The following is a 21150-nucleotide window of genomic DNA, read 5'->3' as shown; positions in this document are numbered from 1 at the left end:
AGAACAAGGTCACGCCTGTCCAGGCCACGTATCTCAGAGAGCCATGATGTCTCCATAACCCGACCTGCCGCAGAACACCCTCAGACCCTCGCGGCGGCGCCCGCCCGCGCCGGAAGTGACGCAATTCGTGCTCGCGGCTTCCCGCCCTGCTCCGGGCGGCAGTTCGTGGCGGGAACTGAGGCGGCCGTGGACCTCGCCGGGATCCGAGTCTACTGGGCCCGTTCCTCTCGACTTGGGGAACGCGGCGGAGGCCTCGCGACCACTTCCTCTCCCGGACAGCCCAGGAGCAAGCCGGCAGCGCGAGAAGGAAGCAGCAGGTGCCGGCGCGGGGAAGCTGGGTTATCCTTGCGAGCTTTGCCTTCGCCCTCCCCACCTCGCCCTGATGCCCCTGGGGAGGCTGTCACGTCTGGGTCTGGGGCCAGGGACTCGGTGCTGCCCCTTGCAGCCCCCGCTTCAGGATGTGCAGTTAGAAAGTTGGGTTGGCCGCAGGTCTGAGCAGTATATTTCGTTTTATTGAGTCTACGGCCCATATGCCACGCACAGAGCTACCCGTGTGCCCACCTTCTTTAATTACAATTGCCTTAGGCAGTAGTTCTTAGCCCCTTATGCAAGAAAGGGGAACTGAGTCTTGGGGTGCCCCCATTCATCCACCAGAGTAATTAGGGGGCATCTACTATGTCCCAACCCCTGAGACAGCGAAACAACACTTGATAATGTGAAGGATTTTCTGGCAAGTTTATGGATGCCTTTTTTTTTTTTTTAAATCCCTAACAGTCTGAATGTTTACTTAAATGTTAGTGGTGATTTGTGAAAGACCCCAACTTTGTACATTGTTTTGATTCCTCCCAAGGAGTTTGCTATTGGAAAAAAGGGAGATAGAAAAAAAGATTCTCCATCCACTGGTTCACTCCCCAAATGACCACAATGGCAGGAGCTGATCCCAAGCCAGGAGATACTTCTGGGTCTCCCACGTGGGTGCAGGGTCCCAAGGCTTTGGGTCATCCACCACCACTTTCTCAGCCCACAAGCAAGGCAGCTGGCTGGGAAGTGGAGCAGCCAAGATATGAACTGGGGCCCATCTGGGATGCCAGCACTGCAGGCAGAGGATTAGCTTGCGTGTCACATTCCCTATAGCTGTTTCCATTTTACCAAGAGTCCTCCTTTCTCCCTTCCCTGAAGTCCCTGAAGACAAGCCTTGGCCCAGCCACTGACACATGCAGGCTGGGAGTGGAGCTTGGGCCAAGGGATGGGCGGTCACTGTGGTCCCAGCACTCTTGATTGCTAAGTTCTAGGTTTGCCTGGAGAATTCAGAAGTCCAAGTCCAGTGACATCGTTTTTATTACATGGCCACAAATTCTTGCTTTTCTGACAGCTTGGTTTTGTTCTAGAACTGTCGCCCTGTGAAAGGTTTCTGAGTTCCTTTAGGACTTGCACCGGCGATTACAGTGATGCAGAGCCACATGGGTCATGAGCTGAGGGCCTTTGTTAAGTCATTAGTGAATGCCTGCATGCAACATGCTTATCCTTTTAGGTTGTGCTTCCTTACAACGTTTCCAGAAGGTGTTTTCTGTCTTGCAGCTGGGCAGCGTGAAGCAGCCATGCAGGCCTTTCTCAAAGGCACGTCTCTCAGCACTAAACCCCCACCGGCCAAGGATCGAGCAGTGACTGCAGCTGCAGGGAGCAGCGGAGAAGCCAAGAAGGCCAAACCCGTGCCCTGGGTGGAGAAATAGTAAGAACGCCTGCACTTCTGTCGATTGCACTGATAAGTGACCTTTCTTCCCAGGTCTCATCACTTGGTTTTTATTTGGCTTTCTTTAAGTGGTGTTCACCCAACTGTGTCAGGGACCTGAGAAAGATCTAGTTGAATTCCCTTGTTTTAGAGATGAATTGAGGTCTTCTCTACAACTAAAATCTACCATATTAGGGGTGGGATTAGTAATGAAGACATGGATGTTGTGGGCCCGGTGTGACAGCGTAGTGGTTAAAGTCCTCGAATTGAATGCACCGGGATCCCATACGGACACCAGTTTGTATCCCAGCAGCCCCACTTCCCATCCTGCTCCCTGCCTGTGGCCTGGGAAAACAGTCGAGGACAACTCAAAGACTTGGGACTCTGCACCTATGTGGGACACCTGGAAGAAGCTCCTGGCTTCTGGCTTCGGATTGGCTTAGCTCCAGCAACTGCGGCCAATTGGGGAGTGAATCATCGGACGAAAGATCTTCCTGTCTTTCCTCCTCTCTCTATATCTGCCTTTCCAATAAAAGTAAATAGATCTTTAAAAAAAAGAAAAGGAAAAAGGAATGGATGTTGCTATACCCTGGCTGTAGGTCTATGTCAGAGGTTGCACTGAAGTCCAAACAATCTGCCTGTCTTTGTGCTAGTGAAGGTGGAAGTGATCTGGGTTTTATTTTTTTTTTTATTTTATTTATTTATTTATTGGAAAGGCGGATATACAGAGAGGAGGAGAGACAGAGAGGAAGATCTTCCGTCCGATGATTCACTCCCCAAGTGAGCGCAACGATTGGTGCTATGCCAATCTGAAGCCAGGAGCCTCTTCTGGATCTCCCACGCGGGTGCAGGGTCCCAAAGCTTTGGGCTGTCCTCGACTGCTTTCCTGAGCCACAGGCAGGGAGCTGGAAGGGAAGCGGAGCCGCCGGCATTAGAACCGGCGCCCATATGGGATCCCAGGCGTGCAAGTCGAGGACCTTAACCACTGCGCCACCGTGCCGCGCCGGTTTTATTTGTTTTTGGCAGAGATATTTGGAGTGGTGCCTAAGTTAGTAGCCAGGTATTATGGCAAATAATCATATCCACTGTGTCAGTTACTCGCGGGTTTGCAGATAACTTCCAGTCCATAGAAGGCAGCATTCATGGTCTTCCTGGGCACTGTAGTGTTGATAAACATCTAGACTTTTGAAACTAAAAGACCGTGCAGGGGATTTTTCATCCTCTAAGGAGAGCAGGCCACACTAATGCTCCTCACTTCAGAAGTCACTTGCCTCCTTCTGCCACAGTACTACTACCCACAGCGCTTGCCCAGGCGCTGCCACTACAGGTGTACTTGAATGTGAGAACAGGCTCTATAAAATAACAAAGCTTTGGGGCCTGGCACGGTAGCCTAGTGGCTAAAGGCCTTGCCTTGCACGTGTCAGGATCCTAAATGGGTGCTGATTCTACTCCTGGCAGCCCCACTTCCCATCCAGCTCCCTGCTGTGGCCTGGGTGAGCAGTAGAGGTTACAGCTTAAAACCTTGGGACCCAGAACCCGTGTGGGAGAACCAGAAGAAACTCCAAGCTCCTGGCTTCAGATTGGCTCAGCTTGGGCTGTTGCAGCTGTTTGGGGAGTGACTCAACAGATGGAAGATCTTCCTCTCTGTCTCTCCTCCTCTCTGTATATCTGACTTTCCAATAAAAATAAATCTTTAAAAAAAAAACCCAGGGGCCCGGCGCGGTGGCACAAGTGGTTAAAGGTCCTCGCCTTGCACGCCCGGGATCCCATATGGGCGCCGGTTCTAATCCCGGCAGCCCCGCTTCCCTTCCAGCTCCCTGCCTGTGGCCTGGGAAAGCAGTCGAGGACAGCCCAAAGCTTTGGGAACCTGCACCCGCGTGGGAGACCCGGAAGAGGCTCCTGGCTTCGGATCGGCATAGTATCGGCCCGTTGCGCTCACTTGGGGAGTGAATCATCGGACGGAAGACCTTCCTCTCTGTCTCTCCTCTCTGTATATCCGCCTTTCCAATGAAAAAATAATAAAAATAAATCTTTAAAAAAAAAAAAAAAACAACCCAGGTTTCTGTGAAAGAACATGCTTTGAAATAATTTTTTTTTTAAAGATTTATTTTTATTATTTTTTTTATTGGAAAGGCGGATATACAGAGAGGAGAGACAGAGAGGAAGATGATTCACTCCCTAAGTGAGCGCAGCAACCGATGCTATGCCGATCTGAAGCCAGGAGCCTCTTCCGGGTCTCCCATGCGGGTGCAGGGTCCCAAAGCCTTGGGCCGTCCTCGACTGCTTTCCCGGGCCTTAGGCAGGGAGAGCTGGAAGGGAAGAGGGGCTGCCGGGATTAGAACCAGCGCCCATATGGGATCTCGGGCATGCAAGGCGAGGACCTTAACCACTTGCGCCACCGCGCCGGGCCTGAAATAATTCTTTTCTAGCGTTAAATTTGAGTCAGTTAACTAAACTCAGAGCCCAATTGTGTAGGGTTAAGAATGTAACTTTGGCCTAGCTTCTCCTAAAATCACTAATAATGTAAGATGGAAATTATATATTATTAACTTCTTATTGGTTATACTTGTTATTTTGTTTGGGTTCCAGTAGGTGAATAGGCTTTTTTTTTTTTGTGGATGCAGTTTGGTGATACAAAAGTCAGTATTAACAAAACATCGTACACATATTAACCAAAATGATTTTCTATCCTTCAGTTATTAAATTTTCCATTTCCAACTTACATTCAATAACTTGTCAGAAAAACATTCTGTTTTCTCAGCAAGTGTTTATTAACCAGTTAGCACTTGAGGTATAATCCTTTTGTTTAATTTTTTGAAGCAGAACAGGTATATGCAATATTCAATATTTATATTTGCTTAATGTGAACATGAATGGATTTCCATTTGGTTCCAATTCTGAGAGTTTTTCATTACTAATATGTAAGAATCATTGTTGGTGTTTCAGCAGAAGGGACATTTGGGACTTTTCTCTAGCCGTTGTATATACTGAGTATATACTGAGAGTATATACCTGTCTTACTCCCTAGTCGCCCAAAGTGTGTGGATGAAGTTGCCTTCCAGGAAGAAGTGGTTGCTGTGCTGAAAAAGTCTTTAGAAGGAGCTGATGTAAGTAACAAATGTTGTTTACTGTCACTGCGAAAATTTAAGATTCAGTTTATTCACTCTCTTCCTTTGTACCCTCCTGACTCCATCAAATATCATGCTGTTTGGTCTTTTGTAGCTGCTCCTACAGCAATGATGAGTTCAAAAGTACTAAGCCTCTCTCACTCAGTCCTCTGTAGCAATGCTATATAGTATCTAAGTAAATACCACTGAATCAAACAGATTAGGTACGTTATTTTCGTGAGCTTTCATTGGGATAGTGAGAACAACAACAACAACAAAAAAATAGTAGGGAGCCAGGGCAGTGGCTTAGAAAGCTAATCTTTTACCTGCAGCATCAGCTGCCTGTTTAGGCACCAGATCTTGTCCCAGCTGCTCCACTTCTGATCCAGCTCCCTGCTTATGACTTGGGAGGCAGAAGAGGATGGGTCAAGTCCCTTGTCCCCACATGGGAGACGCAGAGGAAACGCCTGGCTTTCACATCAGCTCAGTTCTGGCCATTGCAGCCATTTGGGGAATGAATCAGTGATATTCTCTCTCTCTCTTTTCGCTCTGTAAAATCTGCCTTTCAAATAAAAATAAGTAAATCTAAAAAGAGGTTAAAAAAAAAAACAAGTAAACCGAAGAAATGTGACAATTTATGGATAATAATATCTGGTAAACAGAGAACTTTGGGTTTATTTGTTTTGATTGTTTGTTTTAAGATCTGTTTATTTTTAACCGAAAAACAAGCCCAGATCTCAATCTGGATCTCCCACATGGGTGGCAGGGATGAGGGTGTATATTAGCAGGAAACTGAAGCCTGAAGCAGAGCTGGTATTTGAACATAAGCATTTCCATATGGGATGCAGGCATCCTCTTTGGCATTTTCACACTCACTCACTGCCGTGGAAGTCCTTCTAGGCCATGGTAAGCAGGTTAGGCATATTTGTTTTTGCTTTTCTAAGTAGAGGGTGGAGGCAGTAAATAGTTCTAATAACAATAGCCTAGTTTCATATTTTGGAGAAAAATGAACAGAGAGAAAATACATATTGAAGAATGTATTTTCATAGAATTTAGAGTTGGAGGTTGCAGTGCTCTGGTGTATTGGCTAAGCCTCTGCCTGTGGCAGCAGCAGCCTTTATGGCCAGCCCAAAAAAAGACATCTTAATAAGACATATATACCTTCTGTATTAGGAAAGGCATTGAAGTGTTCTAAAAACATTTTTTTAGTCATTTTTATCTGTTCCACATTACAACTTATTTAAGAATTTTAATTTCTACAGCTTCCTAATCTCTTATTTTATGGGCCACCTGGAACTGGGAAAACATCCACTATTTTGGCAGCAGCTAGAGAACTCTTTGGGTAAGTTGAAATCTCTCTTATTTCTGAGACAAAAAAAAAAAAAATCATCTCTGGGACTATTTGATTTTCCTCTAAAAATTTGCATTTAGCTTCCCTGTGGAGTTACTGAATGTTTTTATTTCTGAATCTTTGAAATCAACCCAATGGACCCATTTTGTTCCTGTCACCTTCCCCCACAAAGTTAGCTTGCCTACATCTTTTATAGCCTACTGAGTCTTACTCAGGTGCTTCACTTTGTTTTCCTCTAACTTGTATGACTTGGAGTCCAAAGGACCCAGCCTTTCTCCATCTGTGTGGCTGTGACGGAAGCGGCTGTGTGTGATACAGTGTGTGTGCCAATCCTCAGGCCCTGACTGGAGTGGCCAGGCTGGCTTCCTGTCTCCTGAATATAAGTAGACTGAAACAAACAAAAAAGAAGACGCTATTACTCTAATGTTTTATTTATGTGATAGCACCTTTTATTTCCCAAGAGAGTTATTAAAGAGACTTTTTGATCATTTTACAACTCACATGGTTCCAAGCTGAACTAGCCTTAGTGGTGGGGTCAGTATGAAACTGCTAAGTGGTATATTATGTTATTCTGTAGTAAGTCAGTTCAGTTCACATAACATTTTATATATGCTTTATAAAATAATGTCCTTAAAGAATGACTTGCTTTAATTGTGAATTTCATGTGTCATTTATATGTGGGTTAAAATAGAAAAATAAAAATAAATTGAAAATACATGCACAGTGCTTCCCATAAATGTCTATTCCTATAGCAAAAACAAATAGATATTTTCCACTGGCTTCTTCTCCAGATGCATGCAATGACTGGGGCTGAGCCAAAGCCAGGAATTAGGATGCTATCCAGGTCTCCCAGTGGACTTCAGGAGCCCCACTGCTTAAGCAGTCACCACTGCCTGCCAGTGTTTACATGAACAGAAATCTACAGTCAAAAGCCACAGTAGATATCTGCCAAACCTCGACACTCTTGATACAGTTTGCAGGCATCATAAGCACCAGGCTAGACACCACTCCCTATTGTTTTAGTCTTGAGATGCCTTCTTAATATGAACCAGGACCCTGGGAGGTAGAGAGAGATATCTTCTATCCAATTCCCGGCATCCCCACAAATAGCTGAGGCTGGACTCAGCCAAAGAGCAAAAAAACTCCGTCCAGGTCTCCCAGAGGGTAGTAAGAATCCCAAGTATTTGGACAGTTATTGCCTACCTTCCAGGCACATTAGCAGGAAGCTAGATTGGAAGCATGGAGTAGCTGTGGTTGGTATTGGAACTCTGATTTAGCATGCAGGCATTCCCAAGCTGTAGCTTAATGCACTGCACCACAGTGCCTACATCATAATTCCCTTATAGCAGCTATTCTATCGAAACAATTCAAAATATGCTGTAACATATTTTGCTATCTAGGGAGCTGGCATTGAGGCCAGTTAGCTAAGCTTAGTGAGTTAAGTGAGTTAAGGTACTACCTGCAATGCTGGCATTCCACATGGGCACTGGTTTTAAGTCCTGGCTGCTCTACTTCTGACCCAGCTCCCTGCTAATGTGCCTGGGAAAGCAGTGGAGGATGATCGAAGTACTTAGGCTACTGTCACTCATGTGGGAGGCCTTGATGAAGTTCCTGGCTGCTGGCTTTACCCTAACCCACCCCCAATCATTGTTGCCATTTGGGAAGTAAGTCAGCTGATAGAAGTACATGGATGATTGTTTGCCTCTCTAGATCATCTTTTCAGGTCAGTATTAAAACTAGATGTCTAACAGCAGAAGAATATTGTCGATAAGTAAATGATATTTTAGTCATAACATGAAAAATTATACAGCTATTAAAATGGCATTTAAAATGGTTTTGTTAACAAGGCAAGCTGTTCGTTACATAGCTAAATGGAAAACTGATTTAAATTGTGTTATATGATTGTGTGTGTGGAAGGTAATGCACGGAAAAAAGCCAAAATGTTAACTGCACAGTTCTGCAAGAATGCAGAAGGGATTGTGTGCTTTCTGTTCACATTGTACTACATGGTTTTGCAAACTGTTGGGAAGCATGCAGATATTGATGAGATGTAAGCCCGAGTTTGTTTGGGTTTTTTTTTTTTTTTTTTTGTATGCTCCATGAGATTTTATATTGCTTGATTTTTATGTAGGCCTGAACTTTTTCGCTTAAGAGTCCTTGAATTAAATGCTTCAGATGAACGTGGAATACAAGTAGTTCGAGAGAAAGTGAAAAATTTTGCTCAGTTAACTGTTTCAGGAAGCCGTTCAGAGTAAGTAAACTTGCTTTTCCCTCTTCAGAATTTATCATTAAATGTTTTAAATATATGTAGCAGAGGTTATAAGAGAGAAGCAGACCGGAGCTCTCTGGCTTGGTATCTTCCCGTGACACCCTCTGCCATGTTACTGTGCTGTAAGAAGTCCCTCGTCAGATGTAGCCCCTCAGTCTTCCAGATGTTTCTCTGTAATTCACCCAGTCTCACTCAGGTCTGAATAAAAATGATCTTTTAATAATAATAGCAAGTTTTTAATCTCATTGGAAAGGCAAATTTACAGACAGAAGAGACAAAGCTCCTCCATTTACTAGTTCATTCCTCAAATGACCACAACGGCTGGGGCTGCACCAATCCAGAGCCAGGAGCCTCCTCTGGTCTCCCTGCAGGTTCAGGATCACAAGGCCCATCCTCCACTGCTTTCCCAGACCACATGATAGGGAGCTGGATCAGAAGTGGAGCAGCCCAGACCTTAACTGGTGCTGATATGAGATGCTGGTGCTTTTGGAGAAGGATTGGCTAGTTGAGCCTTTGTGCTGGCCCCTAATAAATTTTTAGTTTTTTATCAGGAGTTTTTACTGCCAGTCTAAGAAGTTATAACTTCAAAAAGTTCATGGCAAATATAAGGTGTTGGTGATAAAGGACTAGAATTTCGTGTATATGAAATATCTTCAGAAAGTTCATTGAAAGCTTGTATTTTGAAAAAATATTATATTTTTATTGGAAGATTCACAGAGTCAGCAAGAGAAAGTGCTTCCATCCACTAGTTTACTTCCCAAATGGCCACAACTGCCAGATCTGAGCCGATTTGAAGCCTTGAGCCTCCTGGCTCCCCTGTTGGTGCAGGATTCCAGGGCTTTGGGCCATCCTCCGCTGCTCTCCTAGGTCATGAACAGAGAGCTGGATGGGAAGTGAAGCAGCTGGGACACAAACCAGGACTTATATAGAATACCATTGCTGCAGGCGGAGGATTAACCAACTGAGCCATCGCACTAGCTCCCAGGATATATAAATCTTTTGAAACAAAATAGACAGGCTTGGCACGATGGGGTAATGGTTAAAGTCCTCGCCTTGAACGTGCCAGGATCCAATATGGGTGCCAGTTCTAATTCCGGCAGCTCCACTTCCCATCCAGCTCCCTGCTTGTGGCCTGGGAAAGCAGTGGAGGATGGTCCAAGGGCTTGGGACCCTGCATCCGTGTGGGAAACCTGGAGGAAGCTCCTGGCTCCTGGCTTTAGATCAGCTCAACTCTGGCCCTTGTAGCCACTTGGGAAGTGAATCATCGGACGAAGATCTTACATCTCTCTCCTCCTCTCTGTATATCTACCTTTCCAATAAAAATAAATAAATCTTTTTTTTTTTAACAATCTTTACATAGTTTAATTAGGGTAAAAAGGTTTGAGGGCTACAGGAAAGTGGGTAAGACTATTATTTTTCCCATATTGTTTCCTTTATGTTTAAAGGGGGGTATTAAGGGAGAAGGCCCACCTAATTTTCCACCCTCCCCAGGTCCTGGATGTAGAGTATGTTCTGAGGTTCTTGCTCAACAGTTATGAATCACTGCCAATCTTGCCACTCCAAGCACTATGAGGTCTTTGAGATATCCACTGGTTGACATAGTCCATCATAGTCTCTGCCCCGTATTTCACTGCCAGGATATAGCTGAGATGGTTGGTTGACCTGTTCTGTCTTCTCTCTTTTCTTGGTTAGGGTTCTGAGTCCAGCGTTTTGATTGGGGAGAGCTCCAAAGAAACTTTGTCTGAGGTGTTCTCAAACCAGGTTCTTGTATATGCCAGCAAAGTACAGGGCCCGGCACAGTCCATCACCCCGATCAGCTGGTGGTTGCAATTGCTGGGTTGGTTCTGTTTCCAGCCCCGACTTCCACTGGAACCAATGGGTCCCGCAGTCCAGCCTGGTTCTGCCCAGCACATACTCGGCCCTTGCATAAATCAGTGGGAGCTGCAGCCTAGTTGGAGCGACCCACAATAACCCCCACCAGGCCCGCCCCCTACCCTGGTTTGCCAGTATGTGTAGCAGTAGTCCAGTCTGTCTCACATCCCCATTCCACCCCAGCCGCTGTCCTAATTTTATGCCCTCCTGTGGAAGTGGTAACCCAAGAGGGAGGAGCCCACTATTTCCCTCCCAGGCCTCTCCCACTCCCAGATTATGCACTCTCCAGGTAGTTCTGTGGTTTGACTTGACAGAACCTGCCCCCAGTGCCAGATTTTGCCAGCTGATGCTGTGGCTAAGCCCAAACAACCCTCACCCACTCTAATTTTGTTTGCACCAGTAGGAATAATCAGCCCAGCCTGGCTTTTCCCTGATCTAGTCCACATGAGGTGTACAGGTGTTGTAGCCCTGCCTAGTCTGGTCTGCCCCCTTCCCAGCCCACACTCTCCAGCAGGAGTAGCTGTCCAGCAAAGGAACCCTCCCTTATTCCCCTGCCAACTCTGCCCCCTCCCTTCCTTGTTCTCACACTTGCTGGTTGGGCACTGCGGTCCCTTCCTGTACAGGCAACCTCACCTTGGCATTCCGTATTGTGTACTAGTCTTTGTTTCGACCGAACCTGGCTCGACCCACACTGATCTGGTGTTTGGATTTGCCAGTGGATGACGTGGACAGATTCAGCCTGGTCTTCCCCCGACCCTTGCCAATTGTATGCCAGTGGGTTACTTTCCATGGCCTGGTCTGGGCTATTTCCTTTCTTGCTTCTTGTGCTTACCTTCCGGGTCTGTGTCCTGCCAGAGGAGTTGTCCAGGCTCCTCCATCAGAACCTCTCCCAATGCCAGGTTTCACGCTTACCAGTGGGTCCATCAGTCAGCCCTACTCAGTCCACCTCCTGTCATAGAAGGAACAGTGGCTTTTCCTGACTGGCCTTCAACCCAAACAAAAAGTAGACTGAGGATGGCTTATTGGAAGTTACTCTTAATGGGTATAGAATTTGTTTTTAGAGTAAAGACATTCTTAGTTTGTAGTGAGAGTTGTATAGCTGTGAATAAGCTGTTGCTGCAGTTTGGAATTTAAAGTTATTTAGAAGTGAGAATGGGAGAAAAGAGCAAGACCTTCTATATGCTGATTGATTCCCCCAAATACTTGCAATAACCGTGGGCAAAGAACTCCAACCAGGTCTCCCACATGAGTGCTGACCCAAGTACCAAGTGTCTCAGAACAGATCTTTTTAAATGAGCACAACTGTATGGTATTGTATCTCAGCAAAGCTATTACAAACACACTGGCTGGTGTTCAATTCTTGTTTCTCTGCATCAGTGGGAAGCCGTGTCCTCCTTTTAAGATTGTGATTCTGGATGAAGCAGATTCTATGACCTCAGCTGCTCAAGCAGCATTACGACGCACCATGGAGAAAGAGTCAAAAACCACCCGGTTCTGCCTCATCTGTAACTATGTCAGCCGGTAGGTGTATTGCCCTATGGATGTTAGACAGCCTTGTTTTGGCAATTTCAATCCAGAAGAGAGGGGAAAAAAAAAACTTCAAGGTTGCACTAATTTCTGTCAAATAAATCCTCGAGACACTGAGAGGGGAACACAGCACTTGTAAACCCTGGTACAGAGCCATCTGCTGCTGCTTTTCTCGGGCCATTTGCAAGGAGCTCCATCAAAAGTGGAGCGCCTGGGACACAAATTGGTGCCCACAAAGGATGCTGATGTCACAAGTGGAGGCCACTGCTCTACCACAGTGTGGGCCCATTCTTGGAAAAAAAGGAATTAAGATACCAACTCATTCTTTTGCAATCTTTTTACAGAATAATAGAACCTCTGACCTCTAGGTGTTCAAAATTCCGCTTCAAGCCCCTGTCAGATAAAATCCAACAGCAGCGATTATTGGAGATTGCTGAGAAGGAAAATGTTATGATTAGCAATGAGGTAAATACTAGCTGTTACTACAGTTACTAATTCCTTTGATGAATGTGAGACCCTGACAGAATTGTATGTGTAGCTTGAGTCCTGATACTGACATTTTTTGACAAACCTAAATTAGTAACCAGAAATCTAGGAATTAGGAATTTGATAGTCTCTTACCTAATATTGTCCCCCCGCCCCCCCATTATGGAATATATAGGCTCCTACTCATTTTAAGAGAATTCCAAGTTTGAATTTCCTTTGTGATAGGAAAGGTAGAATCATACATCCACCCCTTTTTACAGTAAAGCAAGCAGGTTACAAACAACTCCCTCTCTCTCTAGGGAATAGCTTATCTTGTTAAAGTATCAGAAGGAGACCTAAGAAAAGCCATTACATTTCTTCAAAGTGCTACTAGACTCACTGGTGGAAAGGAGGTCACAGACAACGTTATCACAGACATTGCTGGGGTAAGAACACAAGCCTGAAATTGGACTGATTGGCTTTAAACACTGCATCTCCAATGAAAATCCTTTTAAGAACTCTGCAATTTCCTTTATTTTGCTTACTGTATAAGCAGTTATCCTGTGATAGTTTTAGGGCTTAATTATAACTACACACTCAAGTATAATTAGATATTTCCAAACATGGACTCCATGTCTGGAAATATCAACATCGTCCATGATTTGATACTGCAGTAGGATTTAACAGTGTCACTGCACGAACCTAGGCACTAACAATGCTACACTTTCTAGGTGATACCATCAGGTACAATTGATGGAATATTTGCTGCATGTCAGGGTGGCTCCTTTGACAGACTGGAAACTGTGGTAAAGGTAAGATCTGTGAAGATCCTTTACTGACTTAGGGGGAAGGAAAACTGCCTTACAAAAATACCCATTTGTATTTTACAGAACTTAATAGATGAGGGTCATGCAGCAACTCAGGTTGTAACTCAGCTTCATGATGTAGTTGTGGAAAACGCCAACCTTTCTGATAATCAAAAGTCCATCATTACAGAAAAACTTGCTGTAAGTAAGCATTTTGCACGTGCCCTTTAAGGTGCCTAGCTGTGCCTGTACTAACTTCTAACTTCTGTTTCTTTGTTACAGGAAGTTGACAAGTGCCTGGCAGATGGTGCGGATGAACACTTGCAATTGATCAGTCTTTGTGCAACTGTGATGCAGCAACTAACTCAAAACTGCTAATGCTTAATTTTTTATGGCAAAATAAAAAGTCAAGAACCTTAAAGTGAATATACAATTTATTTAACATTCAAACTTCATTAAGACATGTGCAATATGGCAATTTTACTGAGGATTTAAACCCTACCTAAGATGATTGCTCGCTGGGGCTAGCAACAGGGTCCAGTTCACACTTAGCACTAATTAAATACTTTATTGAATAAATACAATACCAAACAAAATGCATTCAAATGCTTTCCTTAAAAAAAAAATCAGTTTTAAAGGCCTTTCTATTTAGGCTAATGACAAACACAATAAAGGCAGGTATGCTAGTTTAACATAATTGGCTGATTTTATACAGCACTTATATCTTTTAGTCCACAAGTATATTATTAAATGATACAGAACATCTAATACAACCATTTCTACAGAACTAGGAAATAAATGTCTAAGGAAGAAAGATTTTACAGACCCCATCTTTTATACCCACCCCAACAGTCTAACTCTAGAGGAAAAAGCCAGTGACCTTCCTCCTCACAAGAGCTCACGACTAATGTCGCTTTGCTATCAAAATCTGTATTTCTGATCCGTTATGAGCATTGAGACAAGATTCAAATATTCCCAAAGAAAGAAGCACAATGCCACGTTGTGATCGCCTATTCGGCAGCAGCGAGCACAGCATTCAAACTATCTCATCCCAGGAATTAAATAAGGTCAGCCACATTCATGGGCATCTCCTCCACTGTAGTATTGTAGAAAGTCTCAATGTCACGAAGAATCCTCTTGTCTTCTTCAGTAACAAAGTTTATAGCCACACCTTTCCTCCCAAATCGACCCCCTCTGCCAATTCTGTGTAAAAAAGAAAGCAAAGCATCAATCAGAATTATTTCTCACACCGGTGGACTACTGAACATGACGATCCACTTGTTAACCATCAGCTGCTGTTTACTTATGGTTATAGTTCGTGCTTACAATTGGAGCACTACCTGCTAACCAACATGTAGAGGAAAAAAAAATCTTCCTTTGCAGTTAGTGCCAAAAGGATTGAAAAGCTTTTCTGGCTGCAAAATGAGATTTTATCAGGAGTCTTGAGCATTGTTATAAAGCAGATGACAGTACTGTGTTTGGGGTAGTGAAATTAAAGCCCATACCAAAGTGGGCCAGCCAAGAGCAGGTGTCAGCCTGGGACAGATGTAAACACCAGGGATAGAAACAGTTATGTAATCCATTTCGACGCACTTCTGGAACTGAAAACTGCAAATACAAATGCTACAAGGTTATCTTGTCTCCAGTGGGAAAAGAAATTTGGTATGGTGACCCAAACTTATCACTGCTTTTGCTCAGTCTCACACGTTTTAACTGAAAATTACTCAAAAACGTGTTACCACCAATAACAGCCCTATAACCTTCCTTCCTCACAGAAACCACAACCTCACAAACCACCTCATCAATTCTCTCCCTAAAACTGCTATAAAATGCCTTGGCTGGAGCAACTTAAAAATAATCATGACAAAAGAAAAACAAATATAAATACCGACTCGCTCTTTATTCAAACAGTGCTGTTTCGCTTATGATTCCACGTCCTAAATTACGTCAACGCCGTTTCTGAGTGCCATCTCGTCTCATCAACTGCTGCTATCGACTCCTGTATTTTTTAAAAAGTCTTTTTTTACATCACATAACAAAGTGCAATTCAATTTACTTAGGGATAAAGCCACTATAACTAACCAGGGATCACTCAAAATGCTACCAGGCGACACCAAGAAAATCCCAACCATAGAAGTCACAAAGAAAAAAGCACATGGATACAAGAGCAACACTATACAAGCTCAAACCAAGACCAACAGATCTAAAGCAGTCTCGCCTGTACCAATGGCCACCATCCGGGCAATGCAAGTTTTCCCACTTTCGAAACAATCTTCCCAACAAGCACCTTAGTTAATCTGTCTCATTTGCATTACCTTTTACAAACATCACAATAAGAAAGCAATGCATTAATTTTACACTGTCAAAATACAATCTTCTCACCTGTGAATATAGTTTTCACGATTGGTAGGTAGATCATAGTTTATGACCAAAGATACTTGTTGTACATCAATCCCACGAGCCTGAAACACAATGGCATATGTTCACAATCCTTCCCAAATAAACCAAAAAATGGAATGTAGGCCACAAAATAGTAGTGAACTATACTAAGTGGTATGAGCCCACTGTGGAGTGTGGTCTTTTTCTTTATTCTCCCAAACAGCCAAAGTTGGTAAAGGTTATTAACAAAACCTTCTCCAAAAAATGATAGCTTTTGGTAGGCTGAGGACAGTAGCGGAGACATACCAACAAGTCGGTAGTGATCAGAACACGGCTTGAGCCTGATCGGAATTCTCTCATGATGACATCTCTTTCCTTCTGGTCCATGTCACCATGCTGTAAATTAATAAACCTTTATTCACATCACTGGGTCAGATGACAATGTTATAACATGTATGAGACCAAGCGTCCCTGGCTGCTACAAAGGGATAGCAGACAGGTATAGTAAGAAACAACCTTATTTTGAGCAGGGGGAACGACAACACAGCACTGAACAGCTATATTGTAGTCTGAATCCTGCTTGCTAAAATTTAACAAAGTGAAGCACTGCTTACCAGAGCAGAAACTGTGAAGTCCCTGGCATGCATTTTCTCAGTGAGCCAGTCTACTTTGCGCCTTGTATTGAGAAAAATAACAGCCTGCGTAATGGTCAATGTTTCATACAAGTCACAAAGTGTATCCAACTTCCATTCCTGCAATATTCCCAAGACAAAATTAAGTCACTTGAGTTCTTACATCAGTTATGACATTTGATTGTCAAAATACATATTGCACCAGATTTTAAGACAAAGGACATTGGACATTAAGAAAGAGGTCCACCCCAGTCTTTCAAAATCTAGTGCAGTTATTTTTCTTCCTGTGTGTACTCTGCTAGCATTATTACAGAAACCAAGACATGGTCCCGGTTTCTGTAATTTTAGCACAGTGCTTATACAAGAAGGTCAAAAATGTATACATTTTTATGTGGATGAGATTACCTCTCGTTCAACATTGATGTAGAACTGTTTGATTCCTTCAAGGGTCAATTCCTCCTTTTTCACCAGAATTCGAATTGGATCTCTCATAAATTTTTTGGTCACTTCTAAAACATCAGTTGGCATTGTGGCAGACAGCAGCACAACCTTTAAGACAATCACTGTACTGTCATATCAGCAAATACCACATTTTCACATCAATATGTATGAGAACTGTTCGAGACCAAGCGTCTCTGTCCTACTATGAATTGGAGCTAGACAGAGATAGTATGAATCATATGCTGTAAGCAGGGGGAACGACAATAAAACACTTCAGTTGTATTGTAACATTTCCTGCATCAAACCAAACTTACAAGAGTACCAGGGATACAAATATCCCTAAATACGGACTCACCTGAATACTAGTATTTAGTTTTTGGAAAATTTCATAAATTTGATCCTTAAACCCCCGGCTCAGCATTTCATCTGCTTCATCCAAAACAAACATTTTGATCCATTTTGGAGCTGCCACAGGAAAAAAAAAGTTCTCTTAACTTCTTTTCTGCTGTCAACACTAACAAATACAAGCAGTAGTACTCAAATACTTACAAAGGTATCTTCTGTTTAACATATCAAATACTCTGCCTGGTGTACCAACAACGATATGTGGTGCTTCAGCCTGCAACTTTTGCATTTCATTTCTAACGTTTGTTCCTCCAATGCAGGCATGGCAAGTTGCTCCCATATAGTCTCCAAGGGCCAGAATTACCTTTTGGATCTACAAGCCAAAAGCTGTAGTTATCACCGTGCAGAATTACAGTTTCTATGACTAACTGCCAAAGCATAATGGCAAATATCTGCCAACAGCTTTTATGCATGCACAGCACAAACTACTTCCAAGCTTAAACTGCAGACCAACTTAACTGCCTCTAAATACAATTCCCTTCATGATTTTCTCATGTCTAATAGCTGACTGCTGTTGCCCCAGATTATCTATCTGCTAGGCAATTTCATAAGCAACATTTCCTACATGATGCTTCACTGTGTAGGAAGGTATAGTTATTCAAGTTCTGTAATTATAATCAAGACAAATATTTTCCCCTACAGAGCGTTTTCATGATTGTGACATCAATAAAGCCTACAGCTTTATTAGGAGGGTTTATTTACTTCAAAGCCAATGTTAACAGTTAAGCTTTGAAAACATAGCATGCAACAGATGCATCACAAACTACTGAGACAGTCAAGTGATAACATGTCACTGCAGTTTTCATGTTGCACAACTGCATCTACTTTTTAAAAATGAATATAGATCTGGGGCACCCTGATTATCTCAATCGGTGGGTAGGTAACCCAACACATTACAACTATACACCCAGTTCCTGTTTAACTTGTACCAAACTCCCTGCATGCATGGACAATTACAAGGGCTCTAACAGGCCTAATTTACCCTGTATTTTGAATTCTTCACAGTTGTGAAACCTGAAACCTATGCAACACGCAAGCAGTTTTTGGAACTACGCTATCAATACCTGTTGAGCCAGTTCTCTGGTGGGGGCCAATACTAGTGCTTGGGTCTCCTTGAACTCAATCTCCAACTGTTGCAGGATGGAAATAGCAAATGTGGCTGTCTTGCCAGTACCTGACTGAGCTTGAGCAATCACATCATACCCTAAAAAAAGTAGGATACATATTTACCGATCCCACAAATTACCACTTCTACTTCACACCATGTATTCCATTTGGCACAGAAATTAATGCCCCAATAATCAAGTGATCAGCAATGAGTATTCTGTCATTTCAGGTCAGTCCCGAAAGATGATTGCCATCATTTCACTTTACGGAATACAAACAGGTGTTACTCCCCCAGGGCTAATGTTCCCTTTTATGGTCCAGGCCTATATCAACAGTCAATTCTTTCCAAATGCCAACGCGTTTTCCTTTACCTTTAATGCAAGGAATAATAGCTCTTTGCTGAATAGCTGAAGGCTTCTCAAAACCGTAAGCATAGATGCCCCGAAGAAGAGACTCCTTTAAATTCATATCATCAAAGTTATCAACAATTTCATTCCAGTTGCTCTGTTTAGTTTGGGGGAAGGAAAAAATTACATGGGATGAATGTCAGACGTGCGCGCGCACACACCTCTGAGACTTCACAATCCACACCCAGCGCTCACCTCGATGACACCATCGGGGTCCATTCCCTCTGGGCCGCCATGTTCTCTGCGGACGAGGACATCACACTGCGGTTAGTCGCGCCGCCCTCCCCTCGAGGGCGGCCCCGGCCCCGCGGAGCCCGTCCCCCGCACCAGCACCCTCACCCCGCTCGCCCACGATCTCGCGAGAGCGCCACGCGCGGGGCTCCGCCCCCGACACTGCGCAAGCCGGCCTGATTGACGCGTCCAAGGCCCTGGGAGGCCCAGCCAACGGTCCGCCCGCGCTCCCCAACTCTCCCCGACCCTCGGGGCGCGGCAGGCGGGCTCCGGGGCCGGCCGCCCCCCCCCGCCAGGGCGCCCCAACCCGCGTCGCCCGCCACGCAGGAAGCTCCGGCCCCCACCCTTCAATACCCCCTCAAACGCCTATTGCGCCACGGCTTTTATCCATATGTTCGCCGTGTCCCGCGAAGAAGCGGCAAGTCCGAAATTTCTAAACGCCTTTCGGAGGACGACCTCACTCCATACCCTTGTTCCCCTGCAGTCCTACCCCCCCCAACATGGAAGCTTCTCGAAGGACACGGTTTTCGTAACCTAAGGAAATGATCCAGGAGCCTACCGCTTCCAATCCCCACACAGGCCCACCACAACCTCCACGGGCGCCCGATGACCTTCACTAGTGACTCTACCAATGGCCGAGAGGCCCCCATACCTGTTATAGTCCGCAGAACCACCAGACATGTCCGAAGAGCCCCTCAGCGCCCGACTGAAAAGACAGTCGAGCCGGGCCGCCCGTTTTTTATAGGCTCGCGGCCGGAACCCGTTTTCTGCGGAAGAATCTCCTCGCTGCTCTGCGATGCGTCCCCTAAATTGGAAACCCGGGGCCGTTTTTCTCTGGCGAAATCCTAAAACAGTCGGTAGGAAAATTCACATCTCGTCATTTCTCGCTCTTATAGGGTCGCTGGTCACCCCAGTTGCGGACGGAGTACAGGGACTCTTTGCGTGGCGGCGGAAGGATATTGCAGCTGCGGCGACCGTGCGCCGCGCGCGGTCCCGGCCCGCCCCGCTCCTACGGGGTTTCCGCGTCTCTGACGCAGAGGCCAACCAGGAACCCGGGGCCGGCGGGGCGGGAGTCTGTGAGGGACCCGGGGCCGGCGGGGCGGGAGTCTGTGAGGGAACCGGGGCCGGCGGCGGGGCGGGAGTCTGTGAGGGAACCGGGGCCGGCGGCGGGGCGGGAGTCTGTGAGGGAACCGGGGCCGGCGGCGGGGCGGGAGTCTGTGAGGGAACCGGGGCCGGCGGCGGGGCGGGAGTCTGTGAGGGAACCGGGGCCGGCGGCGGGGCGGGAGTCTGTGAGGGAACCGGGGCCGGCGGCGGGGCGGGAGCCTGTGAGGGAACCGGGACCGGCGGGGCGGGAGTCTGTGAGGGACCCGGGGCCGGCGGGGCGGGAGCTTGTGAGGGAACCGGGGCCGGCGGCGGGGCGGGAGCTTGTGAGGGACTCGGGGCCGGCGGCGGGGCGGGAGCCTGTGAGGGAACTGGGGCCGGCGGCGGGGCGGGAGCCTGTGAGGGAACCGTGGCCGGCGGCGGGGCGGGTGCGGGAACTGCGGCTGTGTACTGGATACTGTGGCTGTGAGTCGGGAGGCGACTCCGCCGGCCCTCACGATGAAAAGCCGCCTTAGGTCTTGAGAAGGAGAAAAAAAGTCTTGCCAGGGAAAATGTCACCTACCCAGCGCGTCCTCCAAAGTCCAGTTGGCCGTTTCGTTTCGCATAACCAGAAGAAATTAGTGAGGGTTGTTTGGCCCTTGTGTCTGGTACTAACTCCATTCTATGTGTCGCTTCAGATCTCGTTCCCCTCGTAAAAATAATGGCGATGACTAACCTAACAGGTGTACGAATGCCTGTCGGGTCATTATGAACGTCTTAAAAATGAAAAAAAAAATGTTTTGGTTGCCGTCCGCATTGATTTTTTAAAAAATGTTTTAATTGCCTGTGTATACTGAAATAGTGATTTATTGAAAATCAAACCATTACAACCCTTCCTGCTGAAGTAATATGCATAATTCCTTAAACTCTGGAAGTTGTTAAGTAGCCACAATCCAGGTCTCTTGAAACAAAAATAGTGCATTCAAAGATTCATTCTTTTTATTTGAAGGATTTACAGAGAGAAAGATGTTATCAGAAATACCCTGTGGTTTCTTTCCTCAGCTTACGGTCTGGATGGTCTCAAAAGAGAAACAGATCTTCCATCCATTTTCCGGTTTACTCACCAAATAGCCATGATGGCCTAAGCCTGCAGCTTCTGTGGACTCTCCTACAAGTGTGCAGGGGGCCCCAGGCATTTGGGTCATGCTCCCCTGCTTCTTTGCAAGGCCAGGCAGGGAGCTGGATAGCAAGTGGACCAGCCAGGAGCACGTGTGGGATGCTGACACACTAGGTGAAGGTTTAACCTACTACAACATGGCACAGCCCCCTTAATCATTTTAAT

The 21150-nt window shown here is 45.5% G+C and overlaps 2 protein-coding genes and 5 non-coding genes across 10 annotated transcripts; 1 reads left to right on the top strand and 6 right to left on the bottom strand.

The window, feature by feature from the left end:
• Positions 1-167: 167 nt before the first annotated feature.
• On the top strand, positions 168-13578 carry RFC4 (replication factor C subunit 4). The gene is made up of 11 exons (XM_041003104.1): positions 168-317; positions 1579-1729; positions 4758-4836; positions 6099-6178; positions 8319-8438; positions 11706-11849; positions 12200-12320; positions 12641-12766; positions 13052-13132; positions 13211-13327; positions 13409-13578. The coding sequence occupies exons 2-11, from the start codon at positions 1599-1601 to the stop codon at positions 13502-13504; spliced, it is 1095 nt and encodes a 364-aa protein (XP_040859038.1). The 5' UTR covers positions 168-317; positions 1579-1598; the 3' UTR covers positions 13505-13578.
• EIF4A2 (eukaryotic translation initiation factor 4A2) lies at positions 13543-19735 on the bottom strand. 4 transcript variants are annotated; one of them, XR_005886117.1, is made up of 12 exons: positions 19381-19735; positions 18693-18738; positions 18462-18594; positions 18048-18187; positions 17128-17296; positions 16934-17043; positions 16543-16686; positions 16120-16257; positions 15812-15901; positions 15509-15588; positions 15015-15125; positions 13543-14329 (listed from the first exon to the last, which is right to left on the bottom strand). XR_005886117.1 is itself a non-coding variant. In XM_041003102.1 (11 exons), the coding sequence occupies exons 1-11, from the start codon at positions 19407-19409 to the stop codon at positions 15116-15118; spliced, it is 1089 nt and encodes a 362-aa protein (XP_040859036.1). In that variant the 5' UTR covers positions 19410-19735; the 3' UTR covers positions 13543-15115. The 4 variants fall into 4 exon arrangements, 3 of the variants coding, with proteins under 3 accessions (XP_040859036.1, XP_040859035.1, XP_040859037.1); XM_041003102.1 differs by having other exon boundaries at positions 13543-15125; XM_041003101.1 differs by lacking the exon at positions 15015-15125.
• On the bottom strand, positions 15642-15786 carry LOC121171430. Its single transcript, XR_005886136.1, has one exon. It is a non-coding gene; the product is annotated as a small nucleolar RNA SNORA4 (small nucleolar RNA).
• Positions 15957-16087, bottom strand: LOC121171427. The gene has a single exon (XR_005886134.1). It is a non-coding gene; the product is annotated as a small nucleolar RNA SNORA63 (small nucleolar RNA).
• LOC121171437 lies at positions 16329-16507 on the bottom strand. Its single transcript, XR_005886141.1, has one exon. It is a non-coding gene; the product is annotated as a small nucleolar RNA SNORA81 (small nucleolar RNA).
• LOC121171428 lies at positions 16753-16878 on the bottom strand. Its single transcript, XR_005886135.1, has one exon. It is a non-coding gene; the product is annotated as a small nucleolar RNA SNORA63 (small nucleolar RNA).
• On the bottom strand, positions 18287-18354 carry LOC121171438. The gene has a single exon (XR_005886142.1). It is a non-coding gene; the product is annotated as a small nucleolar RNA SNORD2 (small nucleolar RNA).
• Positions 19736-21150: the final 1415 nt, after the last annotated feature.

Source organism: Ochotona curzoniae, unplaced genomic scaffold, assembly GCF_017591425.1.
Source record: "Ochotona curzoniae isolate NIBS_2020 unplaced genomic scaffold, NIBS_Ocur_1.0 scaffold_2587, whole genome shotgun sequence".
Classification (NCBI taxonomy): Eukaryota; Metazoa; Chordata; class Mammalia; order Lagomorpha; family Ochotonidae; genus Ochotona; species Ochotona curzoniae.
The sequence above is the reverse complement of the archived record's forward strand: the minus strand, read 5'-3'. Positions and strand labels throughout refer to the sequence as shown.